We start from the raw sequence: 22,477 nt of genomic DNA, 5'->3' as shown, positions 1-22,477 counted from the left end.
AACAAAAAAAAAACGCCAGCTGGAGACGCAAAAATTAAGTCATCACTGAGCCAAATATCCCGAAAATTAGAACGCTACAGGTCGCGGAAAATGGCGCAAAAAGTACGCCACTTTCCTTTCTCGCCTTTTCATTGGGGTACACAGACAGTGGGTATTATGATGTCTCCAGGGAGGCGTGACACTAGATTTGCAAAAGTGTTAGCTCCTCCCCCCACAGCATATACCCTAGCTAGGCAGGAAACTAGCTCAGTTTGTTCTAGTGTCAGCAGGGAGGCTGACATGTCTGGACTGCGCTCCATCAGAGGTGCCTCAGGCCAGCTTATTTTGTTTTTATTTTTACTTTTTATTTTGTTTTCTTTTTCTTATTCATTCTATTTTTGATTATGGGGCAATAACAGGGTGCCTTGCCACCCCCGTTCCCCCCGTGTACGGGCAGAGGAAACCTGGCGTGCACAAGCTTTCAGTCTTCCCTCGCGCCCAAGTGGTCGGGTCTGCGTACCCCTCCAGGCTCCCTGGAAGCACCTCACACCAAGGTAGCTCCAGAGGGCTAGCAGAGCCGAGGACCTGCTTCAGCCTTGAGCCGAAGATGCGTCCCTGAGATCCCCGCATCCATCACCGACGCGTCTTCAAACGGAGCCAGGAGCAGGTAGGGAGACGACGAGTCATCTGTCCCCTGCATCCAAACCGCCGCCTGGAACGGCGCCGGTGGGCCAATGCAGGCCGTGATCCCGGGGAGCATCATTAATTTAGCCCCCGGCTTCGGCCTGCATTCTAGCAACGCCCCCCCCTCACTGCTCTGGAAGCCGCTCCCTCACTCAGGAGCAGCTCCTTTCCGATTGGCCATCACACTTAGTCCCAGCCCTGAGACCAATCAGCCTCCGTGGGCCGTCTCTCTCCTCCATGCTGCCAGGAACACTGGACGCCATTTTCCACATGGGGAGCAGACTCGGGTGAGATCGCCTCCTTGGCTCTGCACTTCTGCAGCGCTATATACCGCTCTGCTCAGCGGTATATCGCTGTCTCTCTAGCGGTGTGTGCCTGCTGGCTAGCGGTGTATATCAGCTATTAGCGGTATATACTGGCTCTGCATGCAGGTATAGGCCAGCTGTTTGACAGTGTATGCCATTTTGCTACGGTATACACCGGCTCTGCATAGCAGTCACTTTATTATACTGCTAGTGGCTCCTCACTCATATAACTCTACCCCTATAGGCCTGTAGGACTCTATTGCTGACATGCGTAACCGCAAGGGTGATAAAGCTTCCCAGGCGTCCCCCATGGACCTGTACTATGCCTGTACCACCTATGGATGCTCGTTTTCTAATGGCCGAAGCTATCCACTATGCCGGGGCTGCGATGCGCCTTCTACCGTATCACAACAGACCCCGTTGCCGGACCAGGATGCCATGCAGTCTCTGGATTCTGCTCCGGCCACCGGCCAGGCAGCTCCCCCGTCTGATGACGTAATGCCTGCATGGGCTCTTCTAATGTCTAAAAGGTTAGATGACCTTGCCGCTCAGATATCCTAGCCGTCCTCAGGCTCCCACAGCCTTCCCCTGGCTCAGCTCCCTCAGAGGAGCCCGCCTGCTTCATCTGGTCCCTCTTCCCCAGAACGTAAAAAGGCTGTTTCCAAAAGGCGCCATTGCGACCTCTACGCCTCTTCAGACTCGGACGATGGTCAGTCTGACCCGGGCTCTGTGACTTTTAGTAGTCACATTTCTCAAGACTCTGACTCTGATTCAGATGTCCTTTCTGAGTCTAGGCATATAGAAGACACACTAATTTCGGCTGTCAATCACTCTCTGTCGATCTCTGATCAGCCTCCTGACCCGACTTCTCAGTCGGCAATCAAGGGGGCCAAGAAGCCTCCTAAATCCTTTGCTCAGGATCCGGTTTTTCGGCAAATTATATCTAAACGGTGGGATCACCCTGATAGAAGGTTTAATATAAAACCCTTCTCTTCATTCGCTTATCCCTTTCCCTCTGAAATGGTTAAGCCCTGGTCAGTACCCCCCTTTGTGGATCCGCCAGTATCCAGACTCCCTAAACACACGGTCATGTCTGTTTCAGACAACGCGTCTCTCAAGGACTCGTCCGACCGCGCAGTTGATGCTGCGGTCAAACCTATTTTCCAGGCTTCTGCTCCTCTCTTCGCCCCCTGTTTGCCTTAACATGGGTTGCGAGAGCTATGGAGGTGTGGAGCAAGAACCTACGCAGGATGCTTCGCTCTTGTAATATTCCCCCGGCGGCTTTTGAGATCCTTGATTTCTTCTCTCTAGCCTCTAATTATTTTCTTCACGGCTCCCTAGATGCAGCTAGTTTGTCAGCCCTATCGGCGGCCAATGCTTTCTTTGCCCGCAGAGTCCTTTGGCTTAAAATATGGAATGCGGACAGTGCATTCAAGAAATCCCTGTCCACACTCCCCTTCCATGGCCTGCGTCTGGAGAATCCCTGTACAAACTCATATCTGAGATGACTAGTGGTAAAAGTACCATTCTACCTCAAAAGTGGCCTGTATCCAGGAATTTTAAAAAATCTCTTTGGCGCAGGCAGTCCTTTTGGCCTGCCCCCCAAAACCATCAGGCTTCTGCTTTTTCGGGATGTCTGGCTAGACCACACTCACGATGCTTGGGTTCGAGAAATCGTCACTTCAGGTTACAAGATCAATTTCCATTCCCTGCCAGCCAACAGGTTTCTGCGTTCTCGTCTTCCAAAGTCCAAAACGCAAAGCCAGGCCTTATTTCAGGCCATAACATTTGCTTTCTGTAAAGAGGCTATCATTCCAGTGCCCCTGGAACAGCGCGGCAAAGGTTTCTATTCAAACCTTTGTCGTTCCCAAAAAAGATGGCTCTGTCCGCCCTATCTTGGACCTCAAACGGCTGAACAAATTCGTACGGATTCGGACCTTCCGAATGGAGTCATTGAGAGCAGTGCTAGCCGCCATGGAACCTGGAGAATTCCTAGCTTCCATAGACGTTCAAGATGCTTATTTACACATTCCCATATGTGTCTCTCATCAACGGTTCCTTCGCTTTGCCGTAGGACACCGTCATTTCCAATTCAGGGCCCTCCCCTTTGGGCTGGCCACTGCGCCTCGCGTCTTCACAAAGGTCATGGCGGCAGTCATGTCCATTTTACACCCCAGAGGCATCCTGGTCGTTCCGTATTTGGACGACCTTCTTGTCAAAGGGAGCTCTCTTCAAGTTTGCTCAGAAAGCGTGCAGATTTGCCTAGACACGCTGTCAAGGCTAGGGTGGCTTATCAACTTCAACAAGTCATCCCTCATTCCTCATCAGCGCATCACCCTTTTAGGTATGCTGATAGACACGGCTCAGTCCCGGGTTTTTCTTCCAGAGGACAAGAGGTCTTCCCTGATCCGGGCCGCCCAATCCCTCCGCTCTCGCCGTCACACATCCCTTCGGAATGGAATGAGAGTGTTAGGCAAGATGGTGACGGTCATAGAAGCCGTGTCCTTTACCCAATTCCATCTGCGCCCTCTACAACTGGATCTTCTATCCTCCTGGGACAAGAATCCAGCTTCCCTAGACCGGTCAGTCCACTTATCTCGGTCTGCGCTCAGCTCCCTCGTCTGGTGGACACAAGCCTCATCCCTATCTCAAGGGAAGTCTTTCTGCCCGGTCTACTGGCAAAAAGTCACGACGGATGCCAGCCTGATAGGCTGGGGGGCGGTGTTTCTCCACCACACTGTTCACGGACGCTGGTCTCCTTCCGAGCGCTCCCTGCACATCAATGTTCTGGAGATCAGAGCCATATTTTTGGCCCTTCAGAATTTTCAACCCTTACAATTGGGCCTCCCTGTTCGGATCCAGTCAGACAATGCCACGGCCGTGGCTTACATCAACCGTCAGGGAGGAACTCGCAGCAAGGCAGCGATGAAGGAAGTATCCAGAATTCTTCTTTGGGCAGAGAAGCACATCCCCATTATTTCAGCTGTCCATATCCCAGGGGTAGACAACTGGGCCGCAGACTTTCTCAGCAGGCAAGGTCTAGCGGCAGGGGAATGGTCCCTCCACGACGAAGTGTTCCATCAGATCACTCTTCGTTGGGGACTCCCGGATGTGGACCTCATGGCGTCTTGAATGAATGCCAAAATATGTCCCTTCATATCCCGGTCGAGAGACCATCTAGCGATCGGCTCCGACGCCCTAGTCTTTCCGTGGGCACAGTTCAGCCTACCCTACATCTTCCCTCCGTTTCCTCTCATTCCGAGAGTAATCAAGAAAATCAAAGCGGAGGGAATCCCGGTGATCCTCGTGGCCCCAGACTGGCCCAGGAGAGCCTGGTACCCAGAGCTTCTCCAACTGCTCGGCGACACTCCCTGGCGTCTTCCCGACCGCCCGGATCTTCTGTCGCAAGGTCCAATATTCCACCAGAATACAGCACAGCTGCATTTGACGGCGTGACGCTTGAATCCTTGATTCTAGCAAAATCAGGTCTTTCTTCTAAGGTAGTTCATACCATGCTTTATGCTCGGAATCTCTCCTCCGCCAGTATCTACCACAGGACCTGGAAGATCTATCTTTCCTGGTGTGACTGTCATAATCGGTCGCCCCTTACCTTTTCAATCCCTAATGTTCTTGCCTTTCTGCAAGACGGTCTGGACTCTGGACTAGCTCTCAGTACCCTTAAAGGACAGGTTTCTGCCTTGTCAGTATTTTTCCAGAAGCGGCTGGCTTCTTGCCCTCAGGTCTGTACCTTTCTTTAAGGGGTGGCGCATTTGGTCCCTCCTTATCGCCACCCCTTAGATCCCTGGGATCTGAATCTGGTTCTCGGAGCTCTTCAGCTTCCTCCCTTCGAACATCTGAGAGAAATCTCTCTTCAACAACTGTCCTGGAAGGTTGCCTTTTTAGTCGCCATTACCTCTATCAGGCGAGTGTCCGAACTAGCGGCTCTTTCCTGTAGTTCACCTTACCTGATTTTCCATCATAAGGTGGTCCTTTGGCCTTCCCCCGCTTTTCTCCCGAAGGTCGTATCTTCTTTCCACTTAAACGAGGACATTGTGTTGCCGTCATTCTGCCCGGTCCCGGTCCACTTTTTGGAAAAAGCCCTTCACACTCTAGATCTTGTCAGGGCTCTGCGGATCTACATCTCCAGAACAGTGCCGTTGCGCAAGTCCGATGCCCTCTTCGTCCTCTCACAAGGACACAAAAAGGGCAATCCGGCTTCTAAATCCACGATTTCTCGATGGATTAGGACTGCCATCTGTGAGGCATACAAAGCACGAGGTTCTGTTCCCCCTCAATCTGTGCGGGCCCACTCTACGCGAGCAGTGGGTGCTTCCTGGGCTATCCGCCATCAGGCTTCGGTGGCCCAACTTTGCAAGGCCGCTACCTGGTCTAGTGTGCACACGTTTACAAAATTCTACAGAGTGCATACGCATGCCTCCGCGGATGCTGCTCTTGGAGGACAAGTCCTTCAGGTGGCAGTGGCCCATTTATAAGTGGCCACTGCTCGTTTTTTTTGACAGTGTTTTGATATATGTTCGCTGCAGTTGCAGTCGTTAGTCAGCTCTTAGTCTGATGTTATACACTGTTAATAGTTCAGTTCCCACCCAGGGACTGCTTTGGGACGTCCCACTGTCTATGTCCCCCAATGAAAAGGCGAGAAAGGAAATGACATTTTTGTGTACTCACCGTAAAATGTCTTCCTTGGAGCCTTTCATTGGGGGACACAGCTCCCGCCCTTGTGGTTTTGGTTGTCCTTCTCCTACTGCTTTTACACCAAACTGAGCTACTAGTTTCCTGCCTAGCTAGGGTATATGCTGTGGGGGGGGGGGGAGCTAACACTTTTGCAAATCTAGTGTCACGCCTCCCTGGAGACATCATAATACCCACTGTCTGTGTCCCCCAATGAAAGGCTCCAAGGAAGACATTTTACGGTGAGTATACAAAAATGTAATTTTTTTGGACAAACTTCTGATATTTTTAGATATAAGTAAACCTATTCATGTTTAGTGTTGACAAACTCGTACATACCTGAAGCATCATACCGACACATCCGTTTTACCATGTAGTGGACACTGTGAATAAAATATCTCAAAAACAGTAGTGCAATCGCACTTTTTTTTTGCAAATTTTTCCATGTTTGGAATCTTTTTGCCGTTTTCCAGTACACTATATGGTAAATCTCATGGTTTCATTTAAAAGTACAGCTCGTTCCGCAAAAAACAGCCTTCCCATGACCATATTGATTGAAGAATAAAAAAAGTTACGTCTCTCGGAAGAAGAAAGGCGAAAAAAACCCGTAAAGCACAAATTCGGCCGGTTGTCAAGGGGTTAAATGAACACGGTTGTTAGGTTTGTGATTAGTTAAAGCAACACACCAGCTTTTGTTTCATTATTTCAGCACTTCCGGGGTTCCACTGATATTAAGTCCCTGCACTTAGTCTCATACTTACCAGCCGTTGTCTTCATCTGTCATCTGTGCATCTCTGGTAAGACTCCAGCAGTTTTTGACCTGCCGAATCGCGCCATTGTTTGCTGGTCGGAAGTCCTAATTCAGTGTTCGTCTTTGGGAGCCTTGTTCTGACTGTTACATTGAGAGAATGTGACTGTTACCTCTGACGTCTGGACAGATGATGATGATGGCACTTGACCAGAGCGGCACCGAGAAGGGCTTAAGACGTCAGGTAGAGACTAGGTGCAGGGACCTTATGTTAGTAACACCACTCCTATGCTGCAAGAAAAAAAAAAAAGAAAAAAACACTGGAATGGTGCGTTAGAGAGTACCTAACATCTGCTTTAGTTCATTCTTGTATCCCCCATATTATAACACTTCTAGATTATGTGTTTAGAGAAACCCTGTTTAGTCATACATTTGTAGGAGGGAAAACAGAGGAACGCCACAAAGTAAAGTCGTGTGAAAAGATGCTTCAGAATTGTTATTTTATGGGCAACACAAGCATTTACTAAATTAGACACTTCAGGAGGGCTGACTGTCCCTTCATTAAAAGGGTTTGCTCTGTCTTACTGAGTAGAAGTTAACCATGACCTATAAAAATGTCACTGTCATTTAGCAGTTATGTAGTTGTCACAATGGTTGCTTTGCCTTCTAACACAGAGAAATGCTGAACTTGGACCTCCATGTTATCAATGATTGTATAAAGCAGCTTGGTCGTTTTTATTACATTTAGAGTCCTAATTGTGCTATCATTGAGAAGACAAAGTCCTGTGGTGTTTCCTGTCTTTGTTCATGGTTTAGTGATCACCTTTAGATTTCCGTTCATAAATTTATGAAAATGCTTTAAACAGAATTTCTCTTGTTCTTAGAGAATACCATGCATTACTTAAAGGGAACCTGTCATCAGAAATTTAGCTATAAAGCTAAAAGTTCCCCCCTCTGCAGCTCCTGGGCTGCATTCTAGGAAGCTTCCTATAGTTTTTGTGGCACCTTTTATACCAAAATAAACACTTTGTAAACTTGTACCTTTTCTTATGCAAATTTCTTAAATCTTCCATGGGGGCGGGCTGCCTGGGGTCCGTTGCTGTTCCTCCTGCAGATTTACGCCGCCCCCGAATGCTGAATTTCAAAGCTCAGGACGCCGCCCCTGGGTGCCCGTGGTCCCGCGCATGTGCTGTTCCACTGTAGCGGTGCCGTGCACGTGTGACCGCTGGTGACGCTTTGCTCGGGCACGAGGTTATGGGCGGCGCTGTGAGTGTCATCAGTAAGTGCCGCCCATAACCTCGTGACCGCACTTTCCCCTATTACTCCAGCGTTATGCGCAAGCGCTCGCTGGCCTGATGACCGGACGTCACCTCCTTCCTATCCATTTCCTGCTGCTGAGCAGGAAAAGAACACAGTACCTACAGTCAAATATGGTGGAGGGCCAAAGATGTTTTGGGGTTGTTTTGCTGCCTCTGGCACTGTTTGCCTTGGCTGTGTGCAGGACATCATGAAATATGAAGGTTACCAAAGAATTTTGGGTCTCAATGTACTGCCCAGTGTCATAAAGTTGGGTTTGTGTCATAGGTCTTCCAGTAGGACAGTAATGCCAAACATACTTAAAGAACAAGCCAAAAATGGATGGAAAGAAAGCACTAGAGAGTTCTAAGTGGGATCAATGAGTCCGGATCTAAATCCCATTGAACCCCCTGTGGAGAGATCTTATAATTTTTAAGAGATGGCACCCTTCACATTTGAGAGCCCTAGAGCAGTTTGCAAAAGAAGAGTGGTCCAAAATTCCTGTGGAGACGTGTAAGAAGTTTTTTGGTGGTTATAAGAAGCGATTGATTGCAGTTATTTATTCCACAAGGTGTGCAACCAACTATTAAGTTGAGGGTGCCAACAATTTTGTCTGGCCCATTTTTTGGAGTTCTGTATGAAATAATGTCCAATTTCCAATAATGAACAAAAGGGGCCTTGCACCACTTCGGTATTAGCAGTTACATGTGCCATGTGCCAAAGTATACAATGATTACAACAAACAGACTGCACATATAAGGCACCAAATTAACCCTCAATAATTAATTATAATAATTAGTCGGTGGAGCATAGCAACTTAAGTGCATGAAAAATATTTTATTTACAAATAGTGGCAGAAAAACATCATAAAACCATTTAAGGCCCTGTGCGCACACTGTGATTTACCCGCGTTTTTTGTGCGTTTTTGCTGCAGAAATTTCTTGAGAAAATGGTTGTAACCTTTCTTTCTGCAGACATTCCCCAGCAAAACCTAAGGGGAAAAAAAAATAGCTGTGCGCGCACACTGCGTTTTTTTTTTTTTTCTCAAGAACATTCTTTCTGGGGGGTGTGGCCTGCATGCTGAAGGCAATGGCTGCTTAAGAGTGAAGCTCTGTGCTGTGGCTGTACAAACTGGCTCAAAGCTGCTTCAAATCGCTGAGAACTCTCCTCTGAAACAGTGAGTAATCCCCCCTGCACAGTATGCCAAAGGGTAGACCCCGGAAATCTGGCCCCCCAGCCAAGCTTACTGACTTTTATCCCAGGGATAGGGGATCCCCCTCTCCTCAAAAGATGTCTGCTGCTGCAGTGTCTCCCTTACACCAGGAAGAGACAGGGTTGGGAAGCAGTGTCACAGGCACTCCTCTCACAGAGGAAAGGCTGCAAGCCATGCTCAGTTCTCTGAAGTCATCACTGCAGGAGGATTTCAGGGATCTTAAGAACATGATTAAAGAAGTTAAGGAGGAAATCAAATCACTGGGGGACCGTACAGACCATGTGGAGTCTAAAATGGCCGAACTTGCTCAGTCACACAATGATCTGGTTGATGCTAACACAGCACTAGAGGAGGAGGTGGGAATACTGAAAAACAAGCTTGGGGATCTGGAAGACAGATCCAGAAGGAACAATCTTAAAATTAGGGGCATTCCTGTGTCAGTAGCTGATAAAGAGCTGGCAGATTTCTTTCACAAGTTTCTCCAACTACTGCTCCCAGAACACACAGAAAGAGATCTCATAGTGGATAGAATACATAGAATCCCTAAACCTAAAGGTATCGACCCCACTCTGCCCAGGGACACGCTGGCACGACTGCATTTTTATAAAACAAAGGAAGCAGTGCTCCAGATACTGAGGGATAACCCTATCCTCCCAGATAAATTTAATGATTTAAAGGTGTTCCCGGACCTGTCTGCTGCAACTCTGGCAAAAAGAAGAGAATTTTCCCAGTTCTCCAGAATCCTGAGGGAGCATGACATACACTATAAATGGGGATTCCCGGTGAAACTGATTATCTTCAGGGATTCTAAAACACATGTATGCCAGTCCCCTCCTCAACTGAGCAAACTACTTGAGTCCTGGGGATTACCTCTTACAATGCACTCAGACTCACGCCGGGAGCAGGGGGATGCTCAGAAGAAAAAGATCAATCCTGAGTGGGAACCAGCTTGAGGGAGTCTCGCCAGCCGCAGGCGTGTGTAGCTCTCATGTGACCTGTGATGTCACTTAAGCCCTCTGTTGTTCTCGCCTATGGCGAGCAAGTACTTCCCAGCTGTCCGGTAAGGATGAAGCTGAAGTATTCAAGTTTTTTTGTTTTTGTTGTTTTTTCCCTCCACCCGTGCACCGTCCCTAACTGGTCCTCCTTGCCTGCCTCTGCCTGCCCTATGCCTCTCAGTCGGCCTGCCTGGAAACATCGTCCTTTCTGGGATCCACCATGAGTATTAAGTTTCTGTCTCTCAATGTGAAGGGTCTCAATTCTCCTGCAAAAAGATCCATGCTGTGGAGAGAAGTTATAGCATCCAAATGTGATATAGCATGTATTCAAGAAACTCACCTTCTTACTGATGACAGTAAAAGGCTACTACATCCAAGATTTCCACATATGTTCTTTGCAAATGACTCTAAAAAAAAAGAGGAGTGGCTATCCTGATTAAAAACTCTGTGGCTTTCAAAATGATTCATGTAACCTATGGCGCAGACGGGAGATATATTATTCTAAAGTGCCCCCTGAATGGGCTTTTGTATACCTTGGCATCGATTTACGCTCCAAAGTCATCTCAACTAACATTTGCCCGGAAATTTTTCCAGATGTTTAGGAGCACCGCACAGGGGTCAGAGATAATCTGCGGTGACTTTAACACTCCAGTTTTCCGATCTATGGACTGCTCGGCGGGGTCCGCTAAGTCAGGAAAGGAACTGAAACAGTTGGTCGCGGAGTTTCATCTACATGACATATGGAGATACCTTCATGCATCGGAAAGGGACTATACTTTCTTTTCCCCAAGGCATCGGTCGTACAGCAGGATCGACTTCTTCCTGACGGATAGTAAGACTGTTCACAAGTGTACGGGTGCTGAAGTGGGTCTGATAACATGGTCGGATCATGCTCCGATAACTTTGGTTGTACAGGACTCTACTAGTGGATTTTTGGTGCCTCAGTGGAGACTTAATACTAGTTTACTGAACCAAAAGAACGTTCAGGAGGAGGTTGTGGCAGGCCTGTTGGAATACTTTGGACATAATGACAATGGGGAGGTCTCTGACGAGACCTTATGGGCTGCACACAAATCAGTTATTAGAGGGCAGTTTTTAAAAACTGCATCATTCTTGAAAAAGCAGAGAGAATGATGCAGAAATTAAAGAAATTATAGCCCATATTCAACACTTAGAAACTATTAACAAGGCCTCCCCGTCGTCTACACTGTCCAAGGAAATTCTTACTTGCAGGTTTCAACTGCGATCCCTCCTGTTGTATAGATATGAACATAATCTTAAAAAGAGTAAATCAACTTTTTATGCGATGGGGGATAGAGCCAGCACCTTACTAGCTAGAAGAACAAAAAAACGGGAAATTAAATCTAAAATTGAATTTTTGAAGGGCCCCGACGGATCACTTATAAGGCACCCTAATGGGATAGCAGACGCCTTTGCCAAGTATTATGCTGCCCTGTACAATTTAAGGGATGACCCGCAAACCCCTCAGCCAACACCGGAAAAAATTCAGGAGTTTTTGGACGGTCTGGAATTGCCTCGGGTCTCAGACCGGCAATTAGAATCTTTAAATCTTCCCTTTACTATACAGGAAATTTTGGACACCATTAGAGCTTCTAAACGAAACTCAGCCCCAGGCCCGGATGGGCTTCCCTATGAATATTATCAGCAATTGCCTCTATTCTAGCCCCTTTTTTACTAAAGACCTTTAATTTGTGGCAAATGGCCGGGACTATTTCCTCAGAGAACATAGAAGCAGTTATCACTACACTACCCAAACCGGGGAAAACGGCAGATACCCCTGGGAATTTCAGACCAATTTCATTGCTCAACTGTGATTTAAAAATTTACTCAAAAATGGTAGCCACCAGACTCCATAAAATAATCCCCTCCTTGGTAGCCCCGGATCAGGTGGGTTTTGTGGCGGGCAGGCAATCCAAAGATGGCACCAGGCGGATGCTGGATTTAATTGGGGTGATGGAGAAGTCGGGTGTCCCTGGTGTATTCTTGTCACTCGACGCCGAAAAGGCCTTTGATAGGGTGCACTGGGGATATCTGGAAAGAGTGCTTATGAAATTTGGTTTTGAAGGAAGAATTAAGTCATCTGTTTTGGCCTTGTACTCTCACCCAAATGCTTCAGTTCTAGCCTCGGGTTTTCGCTCATTAAAATTTTCTATAACCAATGGCACCCGCCAGGGGTGCCCGCTGTCCCCTATTGTTTTTCCTCTGGTGGTGGAACCTCTGGCGGAGGCAATTAGGGTGAACCCGAACATAACTGGTATAAGGGTAGGGGAGCATGAACATAAATTGGGTCTATATGCGGATGATGTAATAATATCATGTACTAACCTTGAATATTCCTTTCCAGCAGTGATGTCCACCCTGTCGACCTTTTCTGAGGTGTCTTATTACAAATTGAATGGCACTAAGTCCTTAGTACTACCATTTAATGTACCCGCAAGGTCCAGAAGGATTTTGGAGGCAGCCTTTCCTTTCCAGTGGTGCGAAGACAGTATCCCTTATCTAGGTATCCGTTTGACACCAACCCATTCCCTCATCAGATCCAATCTCGATCACCTACTCAAAAACTTGGGTCAGGCTCTAGGCAGGTATGAGAAGTTGTCGCTATCTTGGATGGCGAGAATTCAATCCTTTAAGATGACGTTCCTTCCTAAGCTGCTATATATGTTTAGGTGTCTCCCTCTTAAAATTCCATATAGATATTTGATAAAACTGCAGTCGATGACCAATAAGTTTATTTGGGGTAATAAAAGAGCTAGAGTTGCTAGTAAGATTATGCATCTGCCATATGGAATGGGAGGTCTGGGTACGCCTAATGTGATGGCCTATTATAAAGCTTCTCTTATAGAATCACTCAAAGAATGGTGGAACACGGAGAGCTCCCATAGGTGGGTTCAACTTGAGAACTCTCCGACAGACCAGGGTTCGACGAGGAAACTGATAGAGGTGGAATATCTAAAACGTACTAGGTCCACCCTGTGTCTCCCTACTATGACAGCATCGATAGCCATATGGCGCAATGAGATGATCCCTAAGATCCAGGTCCCGCTGTCAGAAATTTCGCTCAGAGCAATAGAATCCCACATTCCATATACAAATTTGAGTAGATGGGAAGCAGCGGGTTTTGGAGTTTTGGCAGACTTTTACGATGGTGCAGAGATTAGGCCCTTCAACGATATACTTCGGGAGCACCCCTCCCTAAAGGGGTGTTTTTATCAACACCTGCAGATTCGCCATTTTCTAAGCACAAAATTCCCCCCGGGATCAAACCCGACCTTACCCACTGTTAAGGCACTATTGTTTAAAAAACTAATGAGGCAACCGGGAATCTCTTTAACCTACAAATGGTTGAAAAACCCCTCTGACGAGCAAAAGCTCCCATACATGACCAAATGGGAATCAGATTTAGGCATTAACACCTCCCCCTCGGTGTGGCATACTGCGACGCAGTGGGTGCAAAGATCCTCAAAATGCATTAACCATTTGGAACAGCTGAAAAAGGTGCATCTACGTTGGTACCATACGCCGGCAAAATTGGTGCATTACATTCCCAACTACTCACCGCTCTGTTGGAAGGGCTGCCTCCAGAGGGGATCACTGGGACACTGTTGGTGGCACTGTCCGAGGGTCCAACCTTTTTGGATAGCAGTTTTCAGACTCATTAGTGAAATAACAGGTGTGCACACCAACCCCAACCCAGGGCTGGCAGTTCTGAATTTGGGCATAGACTCGTACCCGCAGAATTTTAGGGGACTGATTGTGCAAATTCTAATAGCTGCCAGACAGTGTCTGAGCCATTCGTGGAAGGCCTCTGAAGCTCCCTCTGGAGCCGAGTTATATAGTAGGATCGACCAACAATGCCAATATGAATACTGCCTTGCCCACTCCCTAAAACAAAAAACTAGAATTCTTACAATATGGGAACCCTGGCTGTCATCCAGCCATGCAACACCTATTACACAACTATTCCCCGGGCAAAGAGCACCTAGTTGAGATAGAGCCGATGGAATTATAGCCCTGGCTCGGCTAGCCAGGGGGCTAAAGCATTGAGACCCTGACTGAGGCAGCAGTTTATGAGAGAAATCTAGGAGGAGTTGATGTCCCCGGCTGGTGGACTGGGGTTGGTAATGCAGGCAGGCATCTAACCCTGTACCCCTACTAAACCCCCCCACTTCCCCCCCAACCCTACCTTCTTCCCCTCCCCCTTTGTTCTTGTTCCCCCTTACTTGAATGAAGTCCCCATCTTTCCTCCCCTCTCCTCCCTCCCCATGTTGTTGTGTGGTTAAAGTGTAAGGCAGAGGAATTGTAACTGGATTGTCTCGGAGTATATTAATTTATGGAGCCCTCATGTGTGGGCAGTTGACAATTGTTCTCTTAAATTACCATGTATGATTTTGTATCTGCCGTGTTTTCAATTAAAACTAATTGGATTAAAAAAAGAACATTCTTTCTGCAGAATTTCTTGAGAAAAAGAATGTGCATGTCACTTCTTTTCTTCAGGTACCTGCGTTTTTTGCCATAGATAATGGTAAAAGAAGCAGGGACCAACCTGCAGAAAAAATGCATCAAAAACGTGGTAAAAACGCATGCGTTATTGGTGCGTTTTTTGACCGCAGGTGCGCTAATCTTTCAGACTCAAGAAATTTCTTGAGAAAAATCCTTTTTCTAGTGCGCACAGGGCCTAAAATGGAGTATAAAAACTCAGAGTGGCAACCTTTCTGGACAATTGTACAATGAAGTCATACATTTATAGCATGATACAATAATACCTGGTTGATATAAAAATAGGTGTATGGTTATGCAAGACAGCACAATTATCTATACCACAATGAACTATCTAACCACCTACTATAGCTAGTATGGGTGGTATGTAGAGTATGGCCGAAATGTCTCCATAGAAGTGGATAGTCTGCCCATGTATTGCAAAGACTGGGAGTGCAGGAAAAAAAAAAGAAGCGATTGATTGCAGTTATTTATTCCACAAGGTGTGCAACCAACTATTAAGTTGAGGGTACCAACAATTTTGTCCGGCCCATTTTTGGAGTTTTGTATGAAATAATGTCCAATTTCCAATACACACAACGGAAATAAATATGTATTTAACAAAACATGTGTAACTAATTCATTTTCTGGAACAATTTGAAGGGTGCCAACACTTCTGGCCGTGACTTTGTGTTTGCATATACTATATTGTTTATACTATAAGGCACACAAAACCAAAAGACACACCTAGGTCTGAAAATAGGAAAAAACAATTTGAAGCAAGAAATTTGTTCATGACGTACTGTAAAGGCCCCGTTACACGCTTCGATTTATCTGACGATATGTCGTCGGGGTCACGGTTTCCGTGACGCATATCAGGCATCGTTAGCGACATCGTTGCGTGTGACACTTACGTGCGACTCCGAATGATCGCAAATAGGTTGAAAATCGTTGATCGTTGACACGTCGTTCAGTTTCAAAATATTGTTTGTCGTTTGGAACGCAGCAGACCTATTGGTACGTTTGACACCCTGCCAACGACGAACAACATCCACACGACCGCCTTGGTCAAACAATATATCGGTGAACGATGTTGCGTCGTTTGTGAGATCGTTACGTGTGACCACTACTAAACGACCTATGAGCGATCTCGGCAAAACGTAACTACGATCTGGGCGTGTCACATCGCTACTGAGATCGTCAGATAAATCGTAGCGTGTAACGGGGCCTTTAGGGTATATCCGCAAGCTGCACCTTGTGGCTACAAAATGCATGTGTTTTCCATGCGGTTTTGATCATGCATTTTTTTTTTTTTGCATTTTTAATCACCGCATTGAATTCAATGGGCGAAAATGCAAAAAGAGCAGCCATAAAAAAAAGCAACGTTCACATAACAAAGCTGGAAAAAGGCTGTGTGGCCGCACCGTGTGAATGTAGCCTAAGCGTTCTAATGTTTGCCTCTATAAAGTGGTTTGCTGTCTGCAGAGAAAGCTCAAACAAGCCAGTGCTGTTAATCACCAATGGGGGACATGGAGACCAGCAAAACCCCTCCAAAGCCACATTTAATGGATACTTTGATGGACTAACACTTGTTCTTTGTATGTATCAGGTATCTGCAATCCAAGTGAAATGCTTCCATGAAATAATATCCATAGGCCACAGATTCTACAAGTCTTATGATCTACCATGGTTTAGGACTCTTAGTTGGTAAGTAAAAAGTCTTCGATCGTTGGCTTTCCATTGCAATTTCAAAAAGCTGGATTTATAAATCTGAAACTCTGCATCTATGTTTTATCTATACATGTAACAGAATTATTAGAAATAAGCTAATGATTCTGCTCCATTTTTTTTTAGAAAGGTACAATTGCACACCATAGAAAGAGTATAATTATGCAAATAGGGAACTAGAAATAAATCATTTGAAATCATTTTGAGACAAAACTTAACTAAACATCTAACTTACCTTTAAAAAAAATAAATCCCAAAAAATTGGATGTTGTGTTACTGAAAAGTCTTATGAGAGTGCTCCATTTGTTCTTGAACAGTTAGCAGTTGTGTTGTATATTTCAGATAATACTTCTCAGAGCCCAAAATAGTGTGTAGTGACCTGTTTTGCAATCGCCTTGCCTGATGGAATGGGGTAATGGAATCACTCTTAATTTTTTGTGTTCCCAGATATGGTGTTAGGGTGAACTCTTAATCAGAGGTCACGTGTTGCCTACTGCCTTGCCTAATTGGTGTGGATCAAGTGCATGCTTGAAAAATGAGATCAGACACACAGTCGGATAGTCATCTTTCCTCGATCGAGGTTGGCTCAGAACAGCTTTATTTCAACTTAAACATGGCCTGATATAACCTTGGAAAGGGGCATGTCCGGATGTGTTCATTGGTCAGTGGGTTGAACAATGTGTTAGTCCATGAGCTGATTGGTGGGCGTCATCGTAGGCGGGTCTGTCATTTGGGGCTATTATGGTGATGCTGATGGGCGGGTCTATGATGTCATCGGGGGCCATATTGGGTTCTTCTGAAGACTGACTGGCTTATGTATAGAGAATTGATTTCATTGAACACACTCTCACAGTGCTCTATGTCCACAGGTTAATTAAGTATTTCATCTTATGGCTCTCCTCAACAATGGGACTACCACATGTAAGTTATTTATGGATTACACTGGAAAGAAAGTAATGATCTAGCACTTACTGTTTAACCCCTTCACGACCGTGGGCAGTAAAGTTACGTCATATTTTTACGTGACTTAACGACCAGGGACGTAACTTTACTGCCTAAAGTTCATTTGATTGCCATGGCCATAGCAACGGCTTTCAAATGATGTCCCCTGCTGTTTCTTACAGCAGGGGACCTTTGCTTGACCCTGGGGGGGGTGGCATCGCCACCCCCCATTGACGATCGTTGTGATTGGTTGTTCAAATCTGAACCGCCAACCACATCGTTCGCACTGGTTTCGGCTAAAACAATGCCTGAACCAGTGCAATTCTGTGAGATCCTGCTATGAGGTGCTGCAGCAGCTGCAGCAGATCGCAGCAGGAGGTCAAACATGGCGCCCCCCCAGCCTCTGCAGCACTTATTGGAGCGATCGTACTATGACGCGCAATCGCTCCAATCAGCGTGCAGTGGGGAGGTCTGATCTGGAGGTGACCACCCTCCCCAGTCTTGTGTTGGTCTGGGAAGCCCTCCTCCAGCATGTCTGCAGCGTGCACCGGCTGGTACTTGTAGAATCACACAGACGCTGCTTTCAGGTTACCGCTCCTGCTCCCACTGGGAGTATTGAATGCTCCCCTTGTAGCCCCTGCGCGCTCTCCCCTGCGCACTCCCGCGATGGCCCCTGCCTGTGCCGATGTGCCCCCCGCCGCGATCTTCCCCCCCCATCATCTCTATTCTGCTCCCCCCCCCTATCTCTATTCTGCTCCCATTCTCCTGCCTCTGATTCTCTGGTCTCCGCCTCCGATGTCCCCTACCTGCCTCCACCGGGTCGTCCGAGGTCTTCACTGCCCCAATCACATCTGCCTCATCGCTGGGTCCTTCCTGGGTCTTCTGATGAGCTATCCAATTTCTGCCTTCTATTCCTCCTGCAGTTCCTCTGGTCAGTGATCCTCCTTAAAATCTTCTGGCTACTGTGAGTATAATTTTTTTTTTTTTTGTATCCACTGTCCGTTTTTACACCTCATCCGCCCTGTCTGTCACTGATCAGTGATGCAGATAACGTATCTGCATCCGTGGTAAATTTTCAGCAGGACTTTTTTCTTTTTCTTTGTCCTTATCTTGCGTCTTTTTTTGCATTTCATCCATGTGTCCGGCAGCGGCTGACCACTGATCAGGGATACACGTAACGGATTGGCATCCTTGCTCAATTTTCAGCGTGACTTTTTTTTTTCCGTATCCCCGGTGCTTTTTGTATCTCATCCGACTGTGTGTCGTACAGTGGCCAATCAGTGAAGCACTGTGTCTGTGCGTTTGAAATGTCAAATGGCGTTCCTTTTCTTCCAAGCCCTGCTGTGTGCCCAAAAAAATTAATTTCCACCACATATGAGGTATTTGCGTACTCAGGAAAAATTGCACAATACGTTTTATGGTAAAAAAAAAAGCTACCTGGTTGAAGCAAAACTTTTGTGGTAAAAAAAAAAATAATAATAATTTTTGCGGTTCAACGTTATCAACTTCTGTGGAGCCCCTGGGGGTGCAAGGGGCTCACCAAACATCTAGATAAATGTGTTGAGGGGTCTAGTTCCAAAATGGGGTCATTTGTGGGGGAGCTCCACTGTTTAGGCACCATAGGGGGTCTCCAAACGTGACATGGCGTCCGCTAATGATTCCAACCAATTTTGCTGTGAAATGGCGCTCCTTCTCTTCTGAGCCCCACCATGCGCCCAAACAATTACTTTCCACCACATGTGAGGTCTCTGCGTATTTAGGAGAAATTGCACAATACGTTATATGGTGCATTTTTTCCTGATACCCTTGTGAAAAAAAGCTACCTAGTTGAAGCAACAGTTTTGTGGTAAAAAATTTTTCTTTTCACGGCTCAATGTTATAAACTTCTGTGACGCCCCCAGGGGTTCAAAGTGCTCAACAAACATCTAGAAAAATTATTTGAGGGCTCTAGTTTCCAAAATGGGGTCACTTGTGGGGGAGCTCCATTGTTTAGGCACCTCAAGGGGTCTGCAAACCCGACATGGCCCCTGCTAATGAGTCCAGCTAATTTTGCGCTCAAAGATTCGAATGGCGCTCCTTCCCTTCACAGAGTCCTGCTGCGCGCCCAATCAATTGATTTTTACCACATATGAGGTATCGTTGTACTCAGGAAAAAATGCACAATAAATTGTGTGATGCATTTTCTCTTTTCTCCCTTGTGAAAATGTAAAATTTTATGGCTAAAGTAACATTTTTGTGTTAAAAAGTTTAAATTTTCATTTTTTCCTTCCACATTGCTTTGGTTCCTTTGAAACACCTGAAGGGTTAATAAACTTTTTGGATGTGGTTTTGAGCAGTGTGAGGGGTGCAGGTTTTAGAATGGTGTCACTTTTGGGTATTTTCTGTCACCTCGGCCTCTCAAAGTCACCTCAAATGTGATGTGGTCCCTAAAAAACATGGTTTTGTAAATTTTGTTGGAAAAATGAGAAATTGATGATGAACTTTGACCCCTTCTAACTACCTAACGAAAAAAAATTTGTTTAGAAAATTGCGCTGATGTAAAGTAGACAAGTGGGAAATGTTATTTAGTAACTATTTTGTGTGACATAACTCTTGGAGTTATGGCCATATATTTTCAAAGTTTGAAAATTGCGAAATTTTTACAATTTTCGCAAAATTTCCGAAATTTTCACAAACGCAAAAAATATCAGCCTAAATTTACCACTGACATGAAGTACAATATGTCAAGAAAAAACAATGTCAGAATCGCTAGAATCCGTTGACGTGTTCCAGAGTTATGACCTGTCAAAGTGACACTGGTCAGAATTGCAAAAGATGGCTTGGTCATTTATTGCCCTAATCTAAACTAATTTCAAATATGACTGTATTACAAATTCCCTACTTTCCCCTAACTACACTATTTAACTGCTATTTATTTATTTTTTTTTATTTATATATAATCAATTTCCTAGTGCATGCTGGCTTGGAAAAGATTCTTTAGAAATGAAACGTCACCACACCACATGTCAATTAAGTACCCTTTTTCTTCAAGTATTGGAGTGCTGCCTTCCTGAGGCAGACAGGGGCGGGAATACTTACCAAAACCAGACCCACATATTCCCTTCCTGTTGCACCTGTCAATCAAATAGCCGAGCATTGCTGGAACTTTAGTTGCACATATTTCTGAAATAAAATCTGCAATCTCAGAAGAAAACCTATGCTTACATTCAGCATCTTAGTGCCGATATAGCACTGGCTTTACTTTATATATGAAAAGCCTGCTGGTTGGTTCCCTTTAAGTAGAAGCATACAGTGGGGATTTCTGATCTCAAACAATTTATTGAAACAAAAGTCAACAACAGTGGTGGGTATAACACCCAAAATGTCAATGTCTCAATAGCTTGTCATGTGGCCTTAACGCATCAATTACAGCTTGATAATGACGTCTCGTGCTGTTCACAAATTGAGTTGTTGTCTGCTGAGACATGGCATCCCACTCTTCTTTAACCCCTTCAGCCCCAAGCCTATTTTGACCCTAAAGACCAGGACATTTTTTGCAAATTTTGACCAGTGTCACTTTGAGGTTATAACTCTGGAACGCTTCAACGGATCCCGGTGATTCTGAGAGTGTTTTTTCGTGACATATTGGGCTTCATGTTAGTGGTAAATTTAGGCCGATATTTTTTTGCGTTTCTTTGTGGAAAAAAAAATGGAAATTTCGCGAAAATTTTGTAATTTTCAAACTTTTAATTATTATGCTCTAAAACCAACGAGACATATGACACAAAATAATTAATAAATAACATTTCCCACATGTCTACTTTACAACAGAACAATTTTGGGGAAAAAAAATTTAAGTAAATTATAGGGGTTCAAATTTTATGAGAAATTTCTCATTTTTACAACAAAATTTACAAAGCCACTTGTTTTAGGGACCACATCACATTTGAAGCGATATTGAAAGGTCTACATGACACAAAACACCCAAAAGTGACACCATTCCAAAAACGGCACCCTTCAGGCTACTCAAAACCACATTCAAGAAGTTTATTAACCCTTCATGTGCTTCACAGTAACTAAAGCAATGTGGAAGGAAAAAATGAACATTTTACTTTTTGCAACAAAAATGTTAATTTAGCCTCAAATATTGCATATTCACAAGGGTAGCAGGATTAAATGAACCCCCAAAATTTGTTGGGCAATTTCTTCTGAGCACGCAGATACCTCATATGTGGCGAAAAAAGCACTGTTTGGGCGCACGGCAGGACTCGGAAGGGAAGGAGTGTCATTTGACTTTTTGAACAGAAAATTAGCTAGAATCGTTAGCCGCACCATGTTGCGTTTGGAGAGCCCCTGAGGTGCCGAAACAGTGGAGCTCCCCCACATGTGACCCCATTTTGGAAACTAGACCCCTCATGGAATTTATCTAGATGTTTATTGAGCACTTTGAACCTCTGGGGGCTTCACAAAAGTTAATAGAGTTGAGCCGTGAATATAAAAAAAATATTTTTTTTTACCACAAAATTGTTACTTCAACCAGGTAGCTTTTTTTTTTTCACAAGGGTATCAGGAAAAATTGCACCATAAAATGTATTGTGCAATTTCTCCTGAGTACACAGACACCTCATATGTGGTGGAAATCAAATGTTTGGGCGCACAGCAGGGCTCAGAATGCAAGGAGCGTCATTTGACATTTCAAACGCAAAATTGTCTGGGATAATTTAGCGTACTCCATGTTGTGTTTGCAGACCCCCTGAGGTGCCGAAACAGTGGAGCTCCCCCACATGTGACCCCATTCTGGAAACTAGACCCCCATGGCATAGAAAAAAAAACCAGGACGCATGCACGAATGTTCTGCAAAAAATGGGGGGGGGACTAGGTGGGATGGAAAAAATAAGTCCTGTCCAAAGTCGAGTACGACTGCAGGACGATTGCTGATCAGGTACCTAATTGTTCAAGTTTTGTTGTTTTTTTTTTTTTTATTTGGGGTGCACAAAAAAAAGTAAAAACTAGAGCAACAATTACGTACCTGATCAGCCAATCACGTAGCTGATCAGCACTTGGCGGCAAGCAGGTGAGGGAGGAGGGGGGGGGGAAGGGAGTGGGAAATGCGATTGGGGATAGTTAGAAAAGAGCCACGAACAATACTTACAGGATGAATCAGATCAGCGGCAGATGGGGGGGCGGCAGATGGGGGGCATCAGTTGGGGGGGGCAGCGGCATATAAAGGGAGCATCTGTGAATGTGAGACGGCGGCTGGGATAGGGTGGAGGCGGATGGGAGAGGGCGCAGTGGATGCAGGAGCGGCATAGGATGGGGGGGAAGGGTGGATGGGGGGATGGGAGGGAAGGGGAGTGGGAGGTGAGATTGGGGATAGTTATCCTATAGGATGGATCCAGGGCAGCAGGATCACCGGAGA

The 22,477-nt window shown here is 45.6% G+C and overlaps 1 protein-coding gene across 2 annotated transcripts in view; it reads left to right on the top strand.

Annotated features, from left to right (window-relative positions):
* CDS1 (CDP-diacylglycerol synthase 1) overlaps window positions 1-22,477 on the top strand; it is a 130,107-nt gene that overhangs the window by 64,827 nt on the left and 42,803 nt on the right. For both annotated transcript variants that reach the window (XM_075352000.1, XM_075351993.1), the window contains exon 4: window positions 16,019-16,116. In XM_075352000.1, coding sequence (XP_075208115.1) covers window positions 16,019-16,116 — 98 coding nt within the window. The remainder of the gene's footprint in view (window positions 1-16,018; window positions 16,117-22,477) is intronic.

This window comes from Anomaloglossus baeobatrachus, chromosome 1, assembly GCF_048569485.1.
Source record: "Anomaloglossus baeobatrachus isolate aAnoBae1 chromosome 1, aAnoBae1.hap1, whole genome shotgun sequence".
In the NCBI taxonomy this organism is placed as follows: domain Eukaryota; kingdom Metazoa; phylum Chordata; class Amphibia; order Anura; family Aromobatidae; genus Anomaloglossus; species Anomaloglossus baeobatrachus.
The sequence above is the reverse complement of the archived record's forward strand: the minus strand, read 5'-3'. Positions and strand labels throughout refer to the sequence as shown.